Source organism: Budorcas taxicolor, chromosome 11, assembly GCF_023091745.1.
Source record: "Budorcas taxicolor isolate Tak-1 chromosome 11, Takin1.1, whole genome shotgun sequence".
NCBI lineage: Eukaryota > Metazoa > Chordata > Mammalia > Artiodactyla > Bovidae > Budorcas > Budorcas taxicolor.
In genome coordinates this window covers 88,178,285-88,200,839 of record NC_068920.1, presented here as the reverse complement: position 1 = coordinate 88,200,839, position 22,555 = coordinate 88,178,285, and the positions used below count along the sequence as shown (strand labels likewise).

At 49.0% G+C, this 22,555-nt stretch overlaps 1 protein-coding gene across 1 annotated transcript in view; it reads right to left on the bottom strand.

The window, feature by feature from the left end:
- Window positions 1-18,514, bottom strand: part of EPAS1 (endothelial PAS domain protein 1) — a 94,279-nt gene extending 75,765 nt beyond the window's left edge. Inside the window, exon 1 of the mRNA XM_052648001.1 lies at window positions 17,959-18,514. Within this exon, the coding sequence (XP_052503961.1) occupies window positions 17,959-17,984 (26 nt within the window). The 5' untranslated portion in view covers window positions 17,985-18,514. The remainder of the gene's footprint in view (window positions 1-17,958) is intronic.
- Between the last annotated feature and the right edge of the window lie 4,041 nt (window positions 18,515-22,555).

The window sequence follows — 22,555 nt, the reverse complement described above, 5'->3', positions numbered from 1 at the left end:
TGGCTCCTGGTTTAGGGCAGACATACAGGCCGCACGGGGAGATGATTTTACCCAAGGGACACCCAGCCCAGCCCTGACAGCCCTCATCGCCCCAGCCTCTTCTATGTAATCATAGGAATTATTCTAAGCCTAGAGAAAGGCCTACATGGATACAAAACCTTTTAATTTGTAGTTATTTCTGGGACACTAGAGCTAACACATTTGTCAGGCGTATACAAGAGATGCTGCTTTCCAAGTCTGTGAACATCTCTGGGCTGGTTAGAGCTTGTTTTCTGAACCTGGACATGTCAATGAATCGGTGTTGTGTTATGATACATCTGTAAGTGGAACTAAATATCGCTGTATTAAATCTATGTTCTGTGATAGCAAGAGAGAATATTGATACTTTGCTGTATGAGAAATCCATTTTCTACAACCGTGTATATAGTATGTTCATATTTGCAATTACATGTCCATAGTTACTGTATTGAAGAAAATATGTTCACCAAAGTGTTTACAGTCATTATCTCTGGAAGGTAGAATGTAGGTGATTTTTATTTTCATCTTGATGCCTTCCTGTACTATAACTTTTTACAGGGAACATATGTACTTTTTATAATCAGAAGGAAACAACTAGTTTAATAATAACTTTACAGAAGAAACAACTTTTAGGGTCTGGGGTGTATGTATGTGTGTCCCAGTCTCCTTAACTACCCTAATGCTAAAATCTCCTTCTAAACATTTTGGGGAGCACTGCCTTCCTCCCTTGGGGCCCAGGCACCCCTGGGTGATGTCTGCACATCCCCATCCTCCCTCCACATCCTGCTGCCCATCCAGCAGTGTCAGGGAGCTGCCCCCGCACTGGGGGCAGCCATTCAAGAAGCAAGGAAATATTATGCAAGAGCACAGGAAGTCAGAGGAGACAGGATTCTGGGCAGGCCTGGCAAGGAGTCTGTGTGAACTTCAGCGAACAAGCGGACTTTGCTCAGCGGGGCTGAAGCCAGCAGAAAGCCTTCCCAGGGCGGCAAGGGAGAGCCGTCCACCTCAGGTCTCCAGCCAGTGGGCGGCCATCCAGAACTTGATGTACCTGATGTAAGGCAGATAAACCTAAGTCCCCATATTTCTACTTCTTGGCCCAAGTTCAAGGTGACTCCCCAGCCTCACTCATGCAGCATGACTCACTTCTGTCCCACATCACTCTCCCCACTGCTCCCCCCAAATACAGCACGACTCCATTCAGCAATTTCCAGGCCAGTTCCTCTCAGGGCCACCCGCTTTCCGACTCAGTCCTCTCCCTCACTGCCTCAGGCTAAGGGGACTCAGAGCTTTCAGGTAGCGTACGTCCCTCATCTCACGTCAGTACCAACCCTGAGTACCCCAGATGCGTTTATATACACAGACACACACACAAATCACAGAAGTAAAAACCCCTTCTTTTGCAGTAGTTTATATTTTCCAAGCCCCAATCCAATCAGCAGAGCAGGGGTTATAGCAGCTATCTGACAGATGAAGAAACCGGGGCTCAGAGAGGGTGTAGGAATGCTGCGTCTCTGGTTACAGGTGCTCTCATTCACCCCAGAAGCCTGCCCCCCTCTTCCCTGGGATTAGGAGATGAGACATGGCCTCACCTGGTAACATGACTGCTCCCTTTTGTAGAAACTGTGGGATAGAATGTAGAGATACTCTGTCCCATCTCAACCCACTTCCTCCTTAAGGAGGAGGGCCCTGTTGCTGCCAATGAAGTGAGTCCAGAACCTGCTCTCTGGCATCATGCCATGCCCAGGACTGACTCTCAAGGCTCTGGCCCTCTCCACTTCAACAGAACCTCCTCTTGAAGAGGGCGAAATTACAAGGGAACTGGAGAGGCTTTCTTCAAAACCCTCTCTGATCACCTTTAACCTCCCATCTTCCTCGCCTCACGAAGCACCTGGAAACAGGAGTTGGGACCAGGCTCCACCTGGATTTCACTTCACAATGGAACTGGGTCCCACCTACTGGCCCATTTTCAAGATGGAGAAACTGAGGCTCAGAGGTCACCCAGCTGGTTAGCACTCCTCTTTCCACCAGGCCACAGGAATTTCACTAGACATACAACAGGCCATTTCCCAAGCAGAAAGGGCCTAGATGTAAGTGGTAGGATAGACAAGACTGGAGAGAAATGGGACTGAGGTCCTAGGCTCCTCCCAGTCTCTCTGATCCCCACTCCCCTACTCTCCCTTGCCTCTGCCAGAAGCAGACAGTGGTATTTTAACACATTAAACCAGCCACACAGGGAACACCACCCACCCAGTCACTGCCCCTGGCCCGACAATTGCTAATTGTGGTGAGGACCGACAGTGGCATTCTCCTGGGACTCTCTTGTGTATTTCCAGTCGCCACCAACACACAATGGCCCCTACTTCTCTGGTGTAAACATCGCCAAATAAGACAAACAATAACATCACCGTGACAGAAAAATGAGGTGCCCGGAGAGGCAGCACCAGCCAGGGGAGAGAAGGCTCTGCTCACATGGGCCCCTCTGCAGTCTGGCTTGGCAGTCTCATTTTTGCGCCTCTGTTGTTTCACCTGTATGATGAGAACGACAACTATTTCATCATGAGCTTTGGGGAAAAAAACTGAGCACTGAACAAATGTAAGAAAGGATGCCAGGTTGAGGACAAAGTCCCAGCAACCCTGAAGTAATTATTTCACTTAACAAATGTTTAAGGAGCACCTTATAGGTGTCCAGCACTGCCCCCAAACACTAAGGATATGGTGGCAAAAAAGACAGAACGGCCCTGCCCTCATGGACCTTGCAAACTAATGGGGGGCAACAGAGAATAGACAGACAAGTGCAAGACAGCGTGCGGGGAGTGCTGTCTTTCAGAAAAAGAGAGAGAAGAGGGCTGGAGGTCAGCTGAGGGGGTCAGGGGAGGCTGCCCTGAGGACGTGATATATAAGCTGAGCCCTAAGGCCCTGACAGCTGTCCACCTCAAAACGGGGCTGAAGGAAGGGCCAGCTCAGGCACGAGAGGTGTCAGGGATGCGGCAGGTGACAGACCTGAGGCTGGAGCGAATACCCTGCCAAATTTCATGGTCACTGTGTGGCAGAGCCAGACTCTTCACATCCAAAGCCTCTTCCCACTACCAGTAAGACCAGGAAGCATAGGCATCCCAAGGCATCAATGTGTCCCTGTTTCTGTCTCTCTCCCAGCAAGCTGCCTGGCCCTTTAAACACCTTGGCTGCAGCACTTCGTCCCTGCAGCGCTGTGCTGTGCTTAGTCCCTCAGGCGTGTCCGACTCTTGGCGCCCCCGTGGACTGTAGCCCGCCAGGCTCCTCTGTCCCTGGGATTCTCCAGGCAAGAATGCTGGAGTGGGTTGCCATTCCCTTCTCCAGGGGATCTTCCCGACCCAGGGATGGAACTCAGGTCTCCTGCATTGCAAGTGGCTCTGTCTGAGCCACCGTGGGCCTACAATTAGGTATTACCTGTAAGACACAGAGCAACAAGTGGGACCCAGGCAGAGGTGGTGCAGACACAGCCCTGCAGGTCGAGAGATCTGGGGGTGTGGAATCAAAGGGCAAATTCCCACTGTATCAGCATGGCAGCGGCCCTGGACCCTCATCTTCACAGGGAGAATAGGCCGGGCAGGGAAAGAGGCATACCCAGGGTCAGACCGTTTTTCAGGAATCCTGGAAGGTTCCTTAGTCTCTTGATGCTATCAGATTTTCTCACATCTCAGGACATGGGAGAAATACAGCTCAAATGTGGAAATCACTCTTGGCAAGAGCCCATAATCTTGGGGACAGCTGGGGGTGAGGGCAGTTAAAAGCCCTTGATAGGCTTGAGAGCAAGTGAGATATCTCCATTTAGAGTCGGCTAAGACTCCCTCTCAGTTGCAGTCAAATCACTCCAACAGGCAGTGATGTGCCAAGTGATTATAATGCTGTGCTTGTTAATAATGATGCCTTAATGGTCTGTACTTTATACTTTTCAAAGGTCTTTCTATTGAGATAATCATTGCAAAAATGACTTTCAAAGCATAAAAAATATGCTTTTTTATTTGTCTTTTTTTTTAAGAATTTTTTATCGAGGGAAAATTGCTTTGCGATGTTGTGTTGGTTTCTGCTGTACAACAACACAAATCAGCCATAATTACACCGACATCACCTTCCTCTTGCACTTCCCTCTCCACCCCCATCCTACTCCTCTGGGTCAGCACAGAGCACCAGGCTGTGTTATGTAGCAATTTCTCACCAGCTATCTATTTTTGCACGTGCTTTTTAAAACATTTTTAAAATGCATGGTTTTAGGGAATTCCCTGGAGGTCTAGGGGTTAAGACTGCACTTCCACTGCAGGGAGGATGGGTTTGATCCCTGCTTGGCGAATTAAGATCCTGCAAGCTGTGCAGCACAGACCAAAAAAAAAAAAAAAATACTTTTTTTAAAAATTAAAAAATAAAAGGCGTGGTTTTACTGAAATCCTAGCTCATTTCAAACTTATAATAATAGTACTCTTAGAAAGCAGATAGTGTGTGTAACTCCCATTTAGGAATGGGAAACATACAAGAGGTTAAATTACCTTCCTAGGTCACACAAGTCAGAAAAGATCTAGAACAGTCTCAGTCCTAGAGGTTTCTGAGAGGTCCTCTGAACCTCCTGTGGAGGCCAACTTTGCCAGGGACACAGAAGAAGTCAAAGGCAGCCCTGGGGGCATTTACAATCTGCTTGGCAAGACGAAGGGTAAGAAATATGGAACGCTTGTGGTTGTCCCCTGACACTAATTTTGGAGGCAAAGGAATTCAAGCGGGTGAAAGTTTGTCCCTTTCCAAAATAAACACGTCCTCTGCCTGGACCCAGAAGATCTAACTCCAGGAGAATTAAGTGACGTCATTCCCCTCATAACATCTGGATCCATACAGGTGACCCAGAATCTCAAGGCTTGTGTTTATCTGAGCATGGAAAATGGTTCAAATGTGCACGAGTGGATGGCCTGGGAAAGAAAGAATCGACTTTCGTGGTCATCTCAGACTGCTTGCTGCCAGGCGCTGTGGTCACCAGGATTTTCCAAGGCCCCACGCTGGCCAGCAGCCGCCATGTCCACACTAGAACCACGTGTGCCCATGACTCATCACCAAAATGACCCAGGTGGGAAAACAGCTTGGAGTTCAACAGTGGCAAAATTGTCATTTTCAAAGGTAATTTTACTTTGGAAAGGAAAAAAAACAAAACAAAAAAACAACCCCAGAGAGGAGTAGGCATGGTGACAGTGTCATTGCAGATTAGACAGCTTAGATCTCCCTCCTTTCTCCTCCGGAGGCCTGTAGGGAGCTATGGGAGGCAGATGCTAGACTCAGATTCTAGCTCTAGCTAGATTAGGGTGAATGCCACCTCCTGGGCTGTGGGGTGTCTTTGGGCGTTCCTTGAGGCCGGTTCCCAGGGACTGCCCAAGCCCCCAGACAGCCCCTGTGTCTGGGCTGCCTGCCCTGGGGTCCAGGGCTCTCTGCCACCTGCGGGCCTGGAGGACTAATGCTCTGTCCACCCGGCTCCAGAGGGGCCCTTCCTGGGCTGCTCAGACCCACAGTTCAGCAGCCCACACAGAGGAGGTTATCAAATGTGAGCACAGCACTGAATGAATAAAGCAGTCCTCCCTGGGATGGGTAGCAGTTTCCCTGTCCAACAACCACTTACGGATGACCGAGAGGCTGGGAGAGCAAGAAAAGACGAGACACACAGTTGTCGTAATGAGATTAAATTCCAACCCAAGGGCTTTCAGGAGCAGTGGCCTCCCTCAAGGTACCCCTGGACATGGCACAGTAAGGTGACATGCTTGGCCTTTGCTGGTCCCTAGTGTGGAACTTTCTCAGAGACTTGGGATCTCTGGCCAAGGCTCTGCTCACAAATGACCAACCCTGACCTCAAGTGCTTCTAAATATCTTTGGGAGAAGGTCATACCTGCTTGGTGGGGGGTGGGGGGAAGAACCCCAGCTACCCCACCAGGTGACTCCAAAAGATGTTCTTTGACTACACCTGTCCAAGAACACCAGGGTTCAGGCTTTAGGGAATTATGTAGCCACATAACAGGAAAGGAGTAGGCCAAGGAACAGCTCAGCTGCCTCTTTGTGCAAGGGACACAATTCCCAGTCATTGGTACAAACTGCCAAAGAGTATGGATACCTCTCTCTCTACAAACAGTGGAGCACTGAATATCCTTTCACAGTGACCAGACTCAGAAACCTAGACTCTATGATGACAAAGGGCAAGAAGGGAGAGGATGAAAGCCCCCATCAAATTATTAGGGGGAAGCAGGCTTCACCATCAAAATGAGAAGATGAGATGAGCATCACACACTCCTCCACAGAGCCTGATGGAAGCTATTTAGAACACAGCAAGTTGTCCCCTTCTGGTCTCCCACTCTAGACCCCAGGAGGCATTTCTTACCCTCAGGCATGGTATAGTCTGAAAAGAAATATATTCTAGAGCAAGCTGGGCACATTTGCAGATGACCTGATTTCCTGGGATGCAGAGGGCATTTTCAGTCTCTGAGGTCATTCTTACAAAGGATAACCATGGTACCCTCCACCCACCCTTTGGTGCTTATGCTAGATCAACTGGAAGATAATAGGTGTGCCCTGGGCATCTCCCTTAGGTTCAAATAACCCCAGAGAAGCAGGCACTGCTCTTGTGGCCCCAAGGCAGCCCTAAGGTTCCATCATGTCATGACTAAGATATCACGGTGTCCTCAACTTCTCAGCACCAGCCTGGGCCTGACCCCTTTCTCCCATACGTTTATACAGCTCCACATTCAGCTCTGGAAGGAGCCGATTCACCAGTACTGGTCTGTACACCCTAAATATTCCTACCTTCTCGTTTAACTCCAGCTGTTCACCCCACTGGAATGCCCCAAACCCATCTGCCTATCTAAATTCTACCTAATCTTCAAGACCGAGCTCTTAATGCTCCATTAGACCTCTACTCACAGTGCACAAGATCTACTTACCCTTCTTCACACTCAGTTACTATCAATCTTCCAATTTGCTCAGCGTTTTGTCTGAGCTCTTTTTGACTTCCTAACAAGACAGCAACATCATAAAGATGGGGTGAGGACAACCTTTAACATCAACCATCTTGTATGATTTTAAACAAATCAGTTTAGGAATTCTTTGACTCACCAACTAGACTCTAAGCCCCCTGAGTGCAAGGTCCATCTAAAGCCTCTCTGACACCTCACTGCATGGCACGGCACCTGAATTTAGGAGGTAACCTAGAACGTTTGTACACAGTGATGATGGCAGTAGCCCCCCAAACTTCACTACACGCTTGGTGGGGGATTCAGGAAGACGGGTAGGTTGATCCGAACAAAGGTTTCTGCCTAAATCGCTAACCCTCTGCACTAAGCCCAAAGTTCATGACATAAGATCAAGTTACTGAGTCTACAAGTAATTACTGAGCACCAAGTGTGGGCTTCTGTTTTGGGTGCTGAGAACAAAAAAAGTTAACAGGGCTTCTGTTCCTGAAGGGCTTACTCCCTAAGTGGTGATCAGAGACAGACAGACAGACACACACACAGAGAAAAGCAAACTAACAGCAGCATCCTAGTAGCACGATACAGACTAAAGGGCACGTAAATGCAGGGGGAACCAACGTGCTGCAAATCAGGAAGGCTCCTAGGGAAGAGGATTTCTAACAGAGAGGGGGTACTCCCCTACACGCCCTTTCCCGCCTGGCCATTTTAAACTTTCACCTGGAGTAAGTACTTTGCTGTTTGGCTTGCACTTGCCTTGGTGTATTGGGCATTCTTAAAAGTGAAGCCCTGACTTCACAATACTTGCCTAATGCTTGCATTTGATGTAAAACCATGAGTCAACCACATCTGTCTATGGTCTTCTGGTTTTTTTTTTTTCCCTTTCTCTTTTTTTCTCTTGTCAAGGAAAATTTAAAAAGGGCTCAAATCTACACGAACAAGAAAAGCACAGTCCAAGAGGCAGGCTTTCCAAGTGACCCAAGAGACATCGATAAAGCAACTGTATGTTTTTTTTTTAATTAAGCATGATTTTAGGGACTCAAAATGTGCAAGATATTTACAAGGCACATAAGAAAATTAGACATCCTTGCCCTTGAGCAACATGCAATGTTGCTGGAAAGACAAGACCACATGAAATGTCATTAGATAACAAGGAAATATAATCAGGCAGGCTCTCTGGCGAAAGCAACCAAGAGCTAGAAAGGAGTGAAGGGGGAGGTGCCCTACAGAAGGTTCTGTAGGACCTGGGGGACTCGGCCTCACACTGGGAAAGAGGAAGATACTCAAGTAGAGAGAGAAACGGGGAGAACATCTGAGATGGAGAGACTGGGCTGAGGGAGCAGAGGAGGGAGGGAGACCCATGACGTGGGGTGAGAAAGCCCTTAGGGTACAAGGAGGAGACTGGCGTATTTGGGGTTCAGGAGGCTCACTGGGTGATGGTGAATGGGGTGCCGGGGCTGAAGTGGGGTCCCTTATTGTCAGTGAGATGAACTCCCAATGCTGTGTGGACTGCCCTTGGGAAGAAAACTGGACCAAGGATCCATGTCCACATTCAAGCTTTGAGTGTGTCGGCTAATCCTTGGAAATCTCTAAGAGAAACACGCAAATCCACAAAAGGAACTCCCCTGCCCCCCTAAAGACTCTGTGCTCCAAGGACATGACAACCCTGCCTAAAATAGGGGCAGTAGCAGCACCACGCAAACTTGTTCTGAGAGGCTAGGAAAGCTATTGTATCTGAGCAGCCAGACTCCCTCCCAGCCAGTCACAGAGCAGGGAAATGCATGGGAGCGGGGGCTAATTTCCAGAGACTACCAGAAAGTTCGGGAAAGTGGGGCAGCCACACAGTGGACCAAGATTTCCCCCTGACATCCTGACCACCTCAAAGGGCCTCGCCAAATGGGAGGGGCATGTCAGCTGCGCTAGGACATGCAGAGCACAGCAGGGAAGCCAGAATGCTGTGAAGGGGCTGGCTCCCAGGCCCCACCCACCACTAATTCCCCTAAATCCTTGGTACAAAAGAAAAGACAGACTCCTGCAGCATGGCGGTACGGTTACTTTTATAGAGGTTTCCTTGTCACCCGAGAAATGTGACCTTCATACTTCTCTTATCTTAATATCTGGATAAACACGTGTTGTGCAAGCACACAAATAAAGGTTCTAAAGGTGAAATGTGGTGTGTCCGGTAACACCACACAGCTCTTGAACCCAGGCACCAGAAAGCCCTTTCAGCTCCAGAGAGGACTTCTCTCTCTCTACCCTGGGCACCAAAATTAGCTTCATCAACCTCAGCCAGTGCTGGAGTGAAGGCTGCCATTCTAAAATAGCATCTGAGAACTCTTGGAAACACAGGAGAGAAACAGGAGAGAAACACAAGGGTGTGTAGTTTACAGACACTGAAGAGAGCAATTTCACTGGAGTGCTTCTTAAACCAAGTACAGAGGAAGGAAGCATTATTGTGGTTTATTCTGAATCTAGATTCTTCTAGCTCCCTGAATTTCCCACATGGCATACTTTACATACTGTGATATACTTAATTAAGCTTGATTATCTTCATCCAGAAAAACAGTGCAGAGGTCATATGTTCTTTAAAAAATAGTTATCAAGCGACCTGTGCTTTGCTTGCACAGTCCTATAATTCCTAGAACATTCTGCAGAAACATCACGTGTCCCACTCCCCATACATTTGACCATCCGGAATTGATTTTTCAAATTTTGTTTTCAAGTTCTGAAGAATGGGCCCTTGAACAGACCCTCCCAGGCACAATTTTCTGTTGTTTCCACATGGAATTCATAAACAGAGTGCGTGCACTTAAAGTTAAAGCCATTCTTTCCTGCAACTGGGTATGACGTACTTTCCGGGATCTTTCTCAATACTCCAAAGTGTTTCAGAAACAGGAAGTCGTAAAGGTAGGAAGGAGGCCTGTAAATATTTGCTATAATTACTCATTAGTAATGAGAGTAGTTAGCCCTGAAGTTTGAGTCGCCCCCTTTGTGCTCGTGCTTAACTACTTTGTAACAGAAGCCCAAGGGGACACCCAGGTCCAGCTCTAGCTTTCACTGCAGGTGGTGTGGGTTTCTTTTTTTCACAGCTCAAATTTGTCAAACACAAAATTAGGATAATATGTTGCCCTTCCTTCTCTCTGCCCTCTATACAGAGGCAGTCAGAACAAATCTTATTCGAAGTGCTAACAATATGAAATTTTTTTTTTTTAAATCAAGAGTAAAATATACATCTTAAATTGATGAAAGTAGGGCAAACTACTAGGCCATTCAGATATGATCTAAATCAAATCCATTATGATTATACAGTGGCGGTGACAAATTGATTTAAAGGATTATATCTGGTAGACAGAGTACCTGAAGAACTATGGGTGGAAGTTGGTAACATTGTACAGGAGGTGGTGACCAAAACCATCCCCAAGAAAAAGCAATGCAACAATTCAAAGTGGTTGTCTGAGGATGCCTTACCAATAGCTGAGAAAAGAGGCGAAAATACACGTTTGTTAATGCAAATATAACATTGAGAGAGAGAGAACTGTCCGACTAGATATCCAGCACAGTGATTTCAATGATTATTACATAAAACCCCCCAACCAAAACCAAACATACACTTTGATGTATTTTTAAAGTATATATAAAATGCTTCTAAATAGATTGAGGCCATGTGTCCCCTTATTCATAGGGAACCACTGACTCCCCACAGTGATAGGTCATAAGCAAGGAGACTCAGACTGAAAATGAGACCAAAACTGTCAACTAGACCTGTTACAGAATTGATGAACTTCTAAAAGACTCTCATATTGGCTGTATCCCCAGCAATTGAGAGCAACCAACACCACAAGCAGGGTTCGTTAACCTCCAACATTACAACTGTGACTTCAGAAAATGGACCCATTTCCTCACTCATGTATTTTAGTACATAGTCTCATCCAATAAAATCATTAATCTGTTATGATTCCTAGCACTAACCTCTCAGGTTTGATTTTTTTTTTTTTTTATTGGAGGGTACCATGGAGATGGGATGCAGAAAGTCACTGGAGGAATATAAGGAGAGATTTCTAACAATCCACTTCCTTGGTTTTGTAGAATTGGGAAAGTAAACCAGACAGGGGCATGGCAAATCAATATATACACATTTTTAATAAAGTTGTTTTCCTTACTGACACACCATCTTTTCTGAAATAGCTTTCCACGTGAGAAAAGGAACTGCTTCCCAGAGTCATTATCTCGCATAGAAGTTACTTGTGACTTTAAAACCCGAAGAATTTTTCCAAATGCGTGGCGGGGGCGGGGGGAGGGAGCGCGGAACGTGCCTCCTAGGAACAGGCAAAGGTTCCAATAGTCATGACAGATAAGTTTTGCTGATGTGCAAGTGATCTCTGGAAACAGTCTAAGGTGGTCAAGCTAACCGGTAGTCTTAAAAATTTAGGGGGAATAAAAAAGACCACTTAGAAGTAGGTAACATTCTGGTCCATTCCACACCTGTCTTCTTGACTCCAGAGGGCTCACAGGGCCCTGCCACTCTTCTTGAGACCAGACCACTGGGTGACAGATTGCACCCAATCTCTACCTGAAAGAGCTTCCCTGGTGGCTCAGATGGTAAAGAACTTGCCTGCAATGCAGGAGACCTGAGTTCGATCCCTGGGTGGGGAAAATCCCTAGAGAAGGACACGGTACTTGGCACTGCATTCCAGTATTCTTGTCTGGAGAATCCCATGGACAGAGGAGCCTAGTGGGCTACAGTCCATGGAGTCACAAGAGTTGGACATGACTGAGTGACTAACATTTCATTTCATTTCCACCTGAAAATCACAGATGCTGCGAATGGCACGCCATGCACGGCCACCATACACACAACGATGTGCAACCGCCAACGTGGCTTGCTTCTCTCCTTAATGATACATGTTCATGCAATTGTGTTTTAGAGCACTGGGAAAACTCAAGAAGCCCTTCTAAGTTCACAGTGCAGAGACCAATGGTGTGATGACTGTGAAAGCTTAGGACTCATCAGAGAAAGGGCCCTATAAAAATCTACCGTACTAGTATTGCAATGATCATAGCTATTCTTTAGTCTCCCCTCCATTCTCTCCTTCTCGTGATTACAATTTCAAAAGATCAGTAGAGCCAGAGGCTATTTTGTGCATCTTGATTTGGAGATGGCTCTTCAAAAGTTATGGAGGAGGAGCTTCTAACAGGTTCTTCTGCACAATGGAGTCCACAGGTTACAGTAATTCCTGAATTACTGCTACAGCAGTTAAGAGTGGGAAGTGGAGGGCTTCCCTGGTGGTCTAGTGGTTAAGAATCTGCCTGCCAATGCAGGGGACACGGTTCAATCTCTGGTCCAGGAAGATCCCACGTGCCCTAGAGCAGCCTGGGCCTGTGTGCCACAACTACTGAGCCTGTGTTTTAGAACCCGGAAGCCAAAACTACTGAGCCTGCCCGCTGCAACTAGCGAAACCTGCTTTCCCTAGAGCCTGTGCTCCACAACAAGAGAAGCAGTGATAAGCCTGTGCACTGCAAGTAGAGAGCAGCTCCCGGTCCTTGCAACTGGAGAAAAGCCCACACAGCATCGAGGAAAACCAATGAAAACTAAAGAGCTTCCAGGGCTTCCAAGCCTGCCCTTCAGATCTTCAATCCTTGTCTGCATGTCAGGGTCAAAACAAGTGATGAGTCACAAAAGAGAAAAGTAATTATAATAATTATAAATACAATAGCAAAAGCAGTTATAATTTATAGAGTACTTGCCACAGGTCCGGAATGGTATTTATAGACATCTTAGGTAAGGCAAGGTGGTGTGGATCACTGGTTAAGAGTAAAGGCTCCGAAGGCATTTTGCCCCGTTTGAATCTGAGCCTCGGCCATAGGCCATACTACCTATTCGACCATTGGCATCTCGCCTTTCTATGCTTCAGCTTTCCCATCAGGGAAATGGGGATAATAACAGGGCTTATCTTATGGGTGGTTGTGAGGATTAAAAGAGCTCATGCATGGAAAGTTCTGAGGACGGCACCTACACAAACAAGACTGAGGGTTTTTTCTGTTTGTTTTGTCCTACTGCAGATATAATTAATATTAAGGACACACACATTCCTAGTATGTAAAAAGACCTCCAATAACTGTTTGAGGATGGTAGAAAATGTAAAGATAAAATTTCATGGCCATTTTAAGAAGCAGTAACAAAATGAGCTACGTGAGAACTAAGCCTGTGCAGGGCACTGGGCTCCCCACTCCCCATTATCGAAGGCAGACGTGTGGGTGGACAGACAGGTGGGTACAGGTAAGGTTAAGCCACAGTACAGAATTTTAACTAGATGCACACGCCAACCTCCTCCCCCATCTCCAAGACAGGGAGAAATACTGGCGGTGAAATGTGGACCTCTTTGAGACCTGAACAGTAAGATCCTGAAAGGTAGGGCAATCACCAAATCAGACATCCAAGAGCAAGGGCTCACCTTCTTCAGATCAGAGAACCTATGAAAGGCTATCAGCGCTGAACTGACTTCCCTTGTGGGGAACAATACTTATATCCCTAACACTAGCAGCCATTCAGAGACTCACAGACCACCCTCTGAACCCCACTCACAAAGCCCAGATTAAGAAGCTCCCTCTCCCTTCTTGGTCTTCCTAGAGTCTAGGCTGTCTCCATGATTACCCATAATGGGACCGGAGTCTCCACCCCATCACTCCCAGGCCCCTACTAGGTGTCTGCCTTCATGCCCCTCACCAAAGCAAGTGTGCAAAGAATAGCAAACATTCAACTCTGGGGGCCCTTCTGTCTATGGTGTCAGAGAATACCCCAGGGATGCTCTTGAACCCTCTACTTCTCATCACTCCTGACACTAACTGACCTTCGCTTAGAGCCAGTCTTTATGCTGGTATCAGAGCCTCTCCTGTGTGATTCCAGGGAAAACTAGGAACCCATTCTCCCACTCCCAAACACACAATACTTTTCAATAATTATGCTTATATGTGATTAAGAACTTCTTTAGCTTCAAAAGATTTTATCTCAATAGAAAAGTGACAAGTAAGTTGCCAGCTACCCATATTTTTAGGTAAGCTTCCTTGTGTATTCTTCCCTTCCCCCAAACAAACTAAACAACTTAAAGACCAAGACTACACCCCTTATTCCTTCATGTCTCCTCAACATTTTATCCAGAGAGGGAGTAGGTGTTCCATACACGTTCGCTTTCATATTGGTTTATATCATGGTATGAATAGCAGAGCTAATTTCATCATGACACTAGATATTAGTACTGGGAGAGTGAGGATAAAGGGTACTGCGAATCCTGGGAGCAAACACTGTTAACTTCACAATATTGGCAAAAGCCCTACCTGCTATGAACTACAAATGAAGGTCAGTACCAAAAGCAAAAGGGAAGATTCATTAGGCTAAAACAAAAAGTCATGTTGCTATGGGCCAGAACTGAGGGGGGAAGAAACAGCACTACAGGAGAGATTTCCTGAGAGGTGGAAAAGCCTAAATCTTAAGATAACTAATGACAGCAAATATTTTCAAATGTATTGGGCTAAAATCCTGAAGTACTAAGAATTACCTAATTGGTTCTGTTTTATTCGTAAACATTTCACAGACTAGATTCCTAGAACGCTGAGGATCACCCTACACAGGGAGAGAGAGACAGACCGACTGATTTACGTTTGAAGTGAATTAAACAGTTTTGTCTCATGGTTTTCACTCCTAGTGAAACTGCCAGCATATTCAGTACAGGAGTCAACCTAATAGCCTCTTGGATGTCTCCACTGACAGGTAGTTCTCTACTTCACAAAGCAATCTTCTCCACTGGGGAACAGTCCTTGCATAAAACTGTAAGATTCCCATCAGCAATACTGAAAAAACCTGTAGTCAGAGCATTCTTTTGAACTTCACAAAAGCTGTGTGAGTTAAATTTTATTCACCTGAACCTGTACTGTGTTACATCAATTTACTACATCCAGTAATGCAATTGGAAAGAGAGATCAAATGTTAAAGGAATGTTTATAGAAAATATTTTTACATTGAGAAAAACTGCCCAGCAATATTTTTGCCTTTAGATTTGAATAAGAGGTGGACTTCGATTTTACTTTGGCAGGAGAGATTTCTGATCCTCTTTCCATGGAGGCCCCACACTAAGCAATAGAAGCCTTCTGGGAAGGAGCTCTGAGCTGTCTAGCTTTAGAAATGGACTTTGATCCCTGAGCATCCAAGGATCTGCTTTACATTTATCCAAACCACTCTCCAATCCCCATGTACCTGAGAACTTCCAGACTGTTTCCTCTTTCAGGGAAGGGACTCAAAAATTGTCTGATCAGGAAGTGAGTAGCCCAGACATTTTCTAGCTCTTCACAGTCCAAGAAACCTGATTAAAGAGACCTTCACTTCACTCCTGACAGGTGAGTGCAAAAAGTGAGTGCAGCACCGTTAGCAAGCTTCTGGCCATCTCTGATATCAGCAGGAATGCCCACTACCACTAAAAGAGCACACTTTGAAACCCTCTGTCAAGGCCAGCCAAACGTTTAGAAAGTAAACTTTTTATTATTAAACATTAATATCTCCATCGACGCATGAATGTTCTGGAACAAAACAATCGTGCCCACTTCTTGAACGCCTGTTGATAGAAGAACACTGCGAATGTTCCGTGCATCTTGCATTTGGGGGAAGAAGAGACTCTGCTGAACCAGAAGAATCACATCTTAAGAATCTATACACAGAATCCTAACCTGAAAGCCTCATACGGAACTTGTGAAGCACTCTGTCAAAGCTAAGGATCACCACTTACATGACATACCAAAACTTCCAATGCGCTGGTTCACGTATTTTAATTATACGTTGGTCCTTCAAGGAGCCTGCCCCCAGCAAACAGAGCCAGACTAGAAAAGCAAATATGTCTCAAAACAGCCCAACATGAATTGGACAGCCTCTCACAGGGCTCCGGATGGTGAGGTACACAAATGTTTGCCCTGCCGGTCTGCGACATAAAAACCAAGGGAAGTCGCAAAGCAGACAGGCAGGGCCACCGGCTCTGGCCTCCTAGACATCTCACAGGCAATCCCCACAGTGGTTCTTAAACCTGCTGCTCTCGCGAATAATTCAGAGCCTGATTACCCGACTTTTTTCCAGCTCCGATTCTGGCTCCCTCTATCTCTAACAAAAGAGGCACCACAGTCAGGTATGTCGAAATAATTTCTCCCCTGCTCCTAAGTTTCTTGAAACGATTAACATATGTAACAGCACAGAAGCCGCGCGGGAGAAACTGACGCTTCACACATCTGTCAAGACTGCCGTCAGGCCCCACCTCCGCGATTGCAACATTCGCCGATAGGCATCACAGTTGTAAAATGTACAATAAGTTCCCTCACGGGCCTCGGAGCTGACTATAACTTTGTTTTTTGATTGTTCAATCATTGTCATTGGCAGACTATACTGGGCTTGCAAAATGCGTTGGAATCTTAAAGTCCCTTCCCTGCTTCGCTGCCCTTCAAAGACAGAAGACTCCAGGGCTGCTCCGAGGCCTCCGGGGGCGCGCGCCCGCTGCGATCTCCGGGGGCCCAGATCCGCCGGGGCAAGACTCCGTTAGCCATCTCAGGCCTGGGGGTGCCGCAGTGACGCGGGAGGGGCAGCTGCGGCCGTAAACTCAGAGTTAGGCTCAATCCCCTCCCCTTCTCCCTTCCACCCCCGGCAATCCGGGAGCGAAGGGTCCGGGCGCTCTGCCAGAAAGGGCGCGATTTGCTCCTGTTTATCAAATCCTTATCGGTGCCCCGAAATGGGAACCGCCGCTTTCGACCAGAGGATACACGGTTTCTGGCTCCGGTCCCGAAGTCGGAACACGAGTAAATCGACCCAAGCACTGAGCTCTTTGGGCTCCCCAGTTCGAGGCCAGTCACGCCCGCCCATCGCGGCTGGGTTCCTCATCTCCGAACCACCGTACAACCACCCAGCAGCTGATTTCCGGAGGCTCAGATCCTTCAGCCGGCCCACCACGCGTTCGATTACAGTTCCCCGCACCCCAGCCCCGCCAGCCACTGTCGAATACTGGGCGGAGAGCTCCAGCTCGCTGGGGCGGCACGAGTGAGGTTGAGAGGAGAGGGGAGCCAGGCTGCAAGCCGCGCACGATTGCAGGAGGCAAGGTGGTTCCCACGACTGCGCGCCACGCCGTGCGCTCTCACCCTCGCCGGGAGAGGGCAGGAGGGCAGTGAGAGTTGGCCCGCGTTGCCTCTCACCCAGTGCCGAGAGGCTGGCGAGGGCAGGCGGACATATCGTGGCTGCCCTTCTCTGTCCTCTTGAGAGAGAGACACCGGGACCTGCCGGAGTGCCCGGTGTCGCCATCCCCTCCCCACACGCGAAGACAGCTGCTTCCGCGAGGCAGCCGGGCCCACTACCCACTCTCCCGCCGAGGCAAGCTGCGGGATGAGGAAAGGGACTTCTTCCAGCTTCCGTGGGGTCTGGAGCCCTGGAGTGGGTCCCTTCGCTGCTCCCTGGCAGCTCTGCCGGGGCCCGTCCCAGCGCTGTATTCTGCCTCCGGCCCCTTGCCAGTTCCCCGAGGCAGCGCGGGCAGAGCTCATTTAGAAGGACCCCACGGGTCCCGAGGAAGAGTGGATGCTGCCCCTCAAGCGGGCCGTGAGAAAGTTGACTTGAGCGAGTCAACCAACAAACGTTTCAACAAGCTGGCGGCGTGAGTTTGGTGCGGGGTTTGGAGGGGGATGGATTTTGGAAGGTACCTCGGGAGCACCTCCGACCTCTAGGGCCATTTCCTGGCTTCGTTGTCCGCGCAGATTCCCGACTCCTTCGGGCCACAGAACTCTCGACCGCGAAGCCGGAGCGGCGCGTCCCCAAACTGGACACTTGCGCTCCCCTGCCAAACCTTCCAAATCGATCCCTGGGTCCTCAAAATCCCCTCCGCGCTCCTCTCCCAGCGGCGGTCCCGCGGGGCCCCGCCACCCCCACCCCGGACCAACTCCTCTGCCGGCTCGGACGCCCGCTTACCTTTTCTTCTCCTTGTCAGCTGTCATTGTCGCTGGGGCCCTTTGAGGCTCCGAACACCTGAGCTCCAGGGCCGGCGGGGGCTGCAGCCGCTACTTTCGCTGTGGCCCTAGCCCACTCCTCGAGGCCCACGCCGATGTGAAAGGTGCCAGGTGCTCGCAGGTCCCGAGCGTCCGCACGGTCAGGTGGAAGTTGCGGGCGGCAGGCTCGGTGCGCGGGAGGGGGGTGGAGAACGGTGACGGGGAGGAACCTGTACCGGGAGGCGGGGTCGGGAAAGGAGTGGAAGGACGCTGTCAAACGCCAAAAAAAAGTGGGGGGCGGTGGGCACCGAGCAGGGGGCTGAAGTTTCTTTTTCCTTCGAAAAGAAGTCAGGAGTCGCTTTTCTGGGTTTTCAAAATACAAGAAGCGGCTTGAAAACGACGGGAGTTGGCAGAGTCCGGGGCCGGGCAGACGCGGAGGCTGAGATGACCATACAGTCTCAGGACACTGCCGAGGATTGTACGGCCGCCTCAGGAAGGCTGGGACGGGAGGCGGCGGGCGCCGGAGCTGTGCGTCGGGCCGCTCCCGAATGTCGGGCTCGCGGGCCGGTCAGCCCACTTTAAAAACTCCGGCGGCCCGCGGGGGTGGGGAGGGCGCGAGGGGCGCGGGCGCCGCGGGCGGGGGCCGGGGGCGGGCTCGCGCAGGCAGGCAGGCCCCGCCCCCGTCCGCCCCGCCCCGTCCGCCCCGCCCCGCCCGCGCCGCGCGCCGGGGCAGCCCACGGCGTCCCGGCCAATCGGGAGGCGCGGCCGCAGCCTGTGCCCTGACCCCGGCCCGCCCCGCGGCGCCCGCGCGCGGCTCGGCCGCGGCCCGCCCGCCCCGCCTCCGCCCTCTGCGGTTAGCGAAGTTGTTTATGAGGTCAGCGGGGTGGCGGGAGGTAGGTGGGACTCCGCACCGAGGAGGCGCACCTTGGTGGGGCTAAGCGGCAGCGAGGACTGGGCTTCCGGGGGGTGCTTGCAGGAGCGCCCGTGCTCGCGTAAGCCCGGGTCCTCCCACCTCTGCCCTGTCCTTGGGACCCCGGCTCAACCGCGAGCGCCCAGAGTCCCGCGCTTCATAGAGCCACTCGGCGATGCCGCGCTCCCGCGTCCCTAGTCCCGCTGCCTGTGCCATCGGGTCGGGGGGTAATTCCGAGGTCCCCAAACGCTGCGCTCGGTCTGGGCGATGTGTTTTTCCGGCAGAACGCAGCTAGCTTAGCATCCCCGAAAGAGAGAGGCAGGGAGACCGATCCCTTGTGCCTGTCGGATCCGGGGAAACAGTGCAGTGAAACTGAGTTACTGCCGCCTTTGCTCTTCTCTTCTTTCACCTGGCACGTCGGTTGCCTGCGGGGTTGCGCCGAGCTGGAGGGGATGCCTGTTCGAAGGTCCTTCGGACGCTCTGGCTTGCCTTGCCCAGCTCCCAACACCTGGCCACCACCGCGCGGGTCCGGGCCAGTTCAGAATTGGAGAAGGAGTCTGGCTTTACAGAGTGATCTCGGGATAATAGTTGACAGCGTGTCCTCAAATCGCATAATTTCAGGACTGCCCAATGTATCTTCGCGGTCCAGTTGAAGCCCGGGTAACGAAAAGACTGCAGGTGTAGGGAGATCAGAGGTCCAGGGGCCGTCAGAGTTTTCCAACTGCTCTTTCGACGCCGTAGCTTTTGGGCTTCCCTTGTAGCTCAGTTGGTAAAGAATCTGCCTGCGGTGCAGGAGACCTGGGTTCGATTCCTGGGTTGGGAAGATCCCCTGGAGAAGGAAGTGGCAACCCACTCGAGTATCCTTGCCTGGAAAATCTCATGGACAGAGGGCTGCAGTCCATGGGGTCGCAAAGGGTCGGGCTCGACTAAGCGACTAACACTAACAGGGACCCGCACCCGCTGGGGATCCTCTGCTCTGTGCTGCCACTGACTGCTCTCCCAAGAATCCCACCCTATCCCCTACCTACATGACAGCGATCCAGCAGGGATATTTCTGGAAGGGATCTTTGAAGCTCATTTGAAAAGGGCACGGGCTTCACAGGTGTGAGCTGAAGAGAAGAGAAAGCAAGGGTGGTGGAACTTGTCCACCCTGGGGCCCTAAGCCTTGCTGTTCCTCCCCCCCCCCCTTAGTTTCCCCACATTTTATACAAAAATAATCTGCAAGGGTGGTGGAACTTGTCCACCCTGGGGCCCTAAGCCTTGCTGTTCCTCCCCCCCCCCCTTAGTTTCCCCACATTTTATACAAAAATAATCTGCTGTAAGGCACCTTCAGTACTGTTAGGCTAAGTGAAAAAAGCCAGTCACAAAAAGGTAAATGCTGTGTGATTCCACTGGACGGTTCTAGTCAGATTCATAGAAGAAACAAACCAGAAGGGGGTGGTGTGAGGGATTCATGTTTAATATGTATAGAGTTTTAGTTTTGCAGGATGAAAAAGTTCTAGACGATGAACAATGTGAACATATTAACAATACTGAATTGTATGCTTAAAATGGTCAAGGGGGTGTTTATGTTTTTTAAAACATAATACAAAAGGAAATATCAAGAAATAAGATACATAAGAGTTTGGTATAAGTTTTTGTCACCACCAAAATACAAAATAAACATGTGTTTGCTCCCTTGCAAGCTGTAAGAGGGGTGGGAGTACTTTTCAGGAGCCTTTGGAAGGCACTGGAAAGCAGAATAGGAATAGGTGAAAAAACCAGCAGAGAACTGGGGAAACAGGCATATTTTCTCATTTCTCTAGGGTTGCTGAGCACTGTGCACACAGACTTTGAAATCAAATATCAGGCCCGAAGTTAGGAAATTCAAACAAAAAATTGCAAGTCCCTCTAGGGAACCTTTTCTTGGTGTTGGTGGGTTTTCAGTTCAGTTCAGTCGCGCAGTCATGTCTGACTCTTTGCTACTCAGCAGGCCTCCCTGGTCCATCACCAACTTCCGGAGTTTACCCGAACCCATGTCCATTGAGTTGGTGATGCCATCCAACCATATCATCCTCTGTCGTCCCCTTCTCCTCCTGCCTTCAGTCTTTCCCAATATCAGGGTCTTTTCAAATAAGTCAGCTCTTCGCATCAGGTGGCCAAAATACTGGAGTTTCAGCTTTAACATCAGTCCTTCCAATGAATACCCAGGACTGATTTCCTTTAGGATGGACTGGTTGGATCTCCTTGCAGTCCAAGGGACTCTCAAGAGTTTTCTCCAACACCACAGTTCAAAAGCATCAATTCTTCGGTGGGTTTTAGGAATGAGTTAATTTCATGTTGGGTTTCTCCAGCCAAACGATTGGTGAGACAGTTCTCCATTAATTAGCACTAAGCTTATTCACCTCACTTGGGACTGGAGTGGGAAAAAAAACATGTACTTTGACAACTTTCAGGTGCCCAAAACCTTGCATTCCCAGAGCAAGGAGAAATCTCTAGGTCCTCAGCTGTGCTTGCCAGTAGCAAACTGACACCTCCAACCCAAAGAGAACATTTCAACAAGGTTGAGCTTATGAAATTAACTTGTGTTAAAAAAAAGAAGAAAGATAAAGCATCAGACAAGAACACATCAATCATATTAACAGATCCTTCTCATGGCCAGCCTGCCCATCTTTCTAATCAGGATTTTTGCCCTCTAATTGAAAGGTCCCAAGCTAAAATAAACAATTATGCAGATTTTGTGGAAATCCCAGTGAGTAACACTGAAGAACCTAGGATTTTGGAGTATGAGATTTGCCAAAGCCTATATAATTCCCAGAAGAGTTGCAGCCAGTCTTGCTTAAAGCAGAGCTGATGGACTCAATGACCTCTTAAGATTTCTTCCAGGATTCAGTTCAACAACCTTTGCAGGAAGGAGCTGAGAATGTAAACCAGAAGCAGGCTTGTGGCTAGAGTGTCCCATTTTACTTGTAAAGCCTATGGAGAACTAAAGGAGAAAAGCTTCATAAGATGATGGCAGGAAGAGAGAGAGAGCCCCAGATTCAGTGTCTCTAGAGACCTTGAAGCTTTGGCCACAGAGGGCAGCAGAGGGCACTACTAGGCAAAGCTCCCAAGCTGCTTAAAATGGAAGCAAAACTGCCCAGCTCCCAACAAATCTTGCCACCTTCCCTTTACTCCAGATGGAACTGCTTGGTGGCAAAGGCTGCAGCAGCAGGGAAACACCCATCTTGTTTTAACAAGTTCCAAGACTGGGTCTCTGGCTTCCTCTCCTCTATAGAGCACAGCCCTAGGAGGATGGGATAGAGAAAAGGAGTTAAGTTACAACCTTGGTAGTTAGCTGGCACCTGGGATGCTGTGTGCGGATGGCAGAAATAAGACCTCAGTAATCTGTTAAACTAACAGTATGGTCTAGGATGTGGTTGGAAATTATGTTGGAATATCTCTTCCCAGAAGAAGAGATATTGGAAGGCAGGGCTGTTTCTTTTGTATTTTATGACTTTCAGCGCATTATCACACATCAGGGCTGAAACTAGAGTGAGGTAAGAGAGGCTGTCAGAGTCAAGCAAGTCCCTGCATGAAGCCTGGTGCTACCAGGCATATTACCTCAAGGATGACCCATCTGGCCCTTGTCTGGACATTTAGTTGTTTTAGGGGTGGGAGAGGCTGCAGATTCGGGAGCAGAGATGGGAGG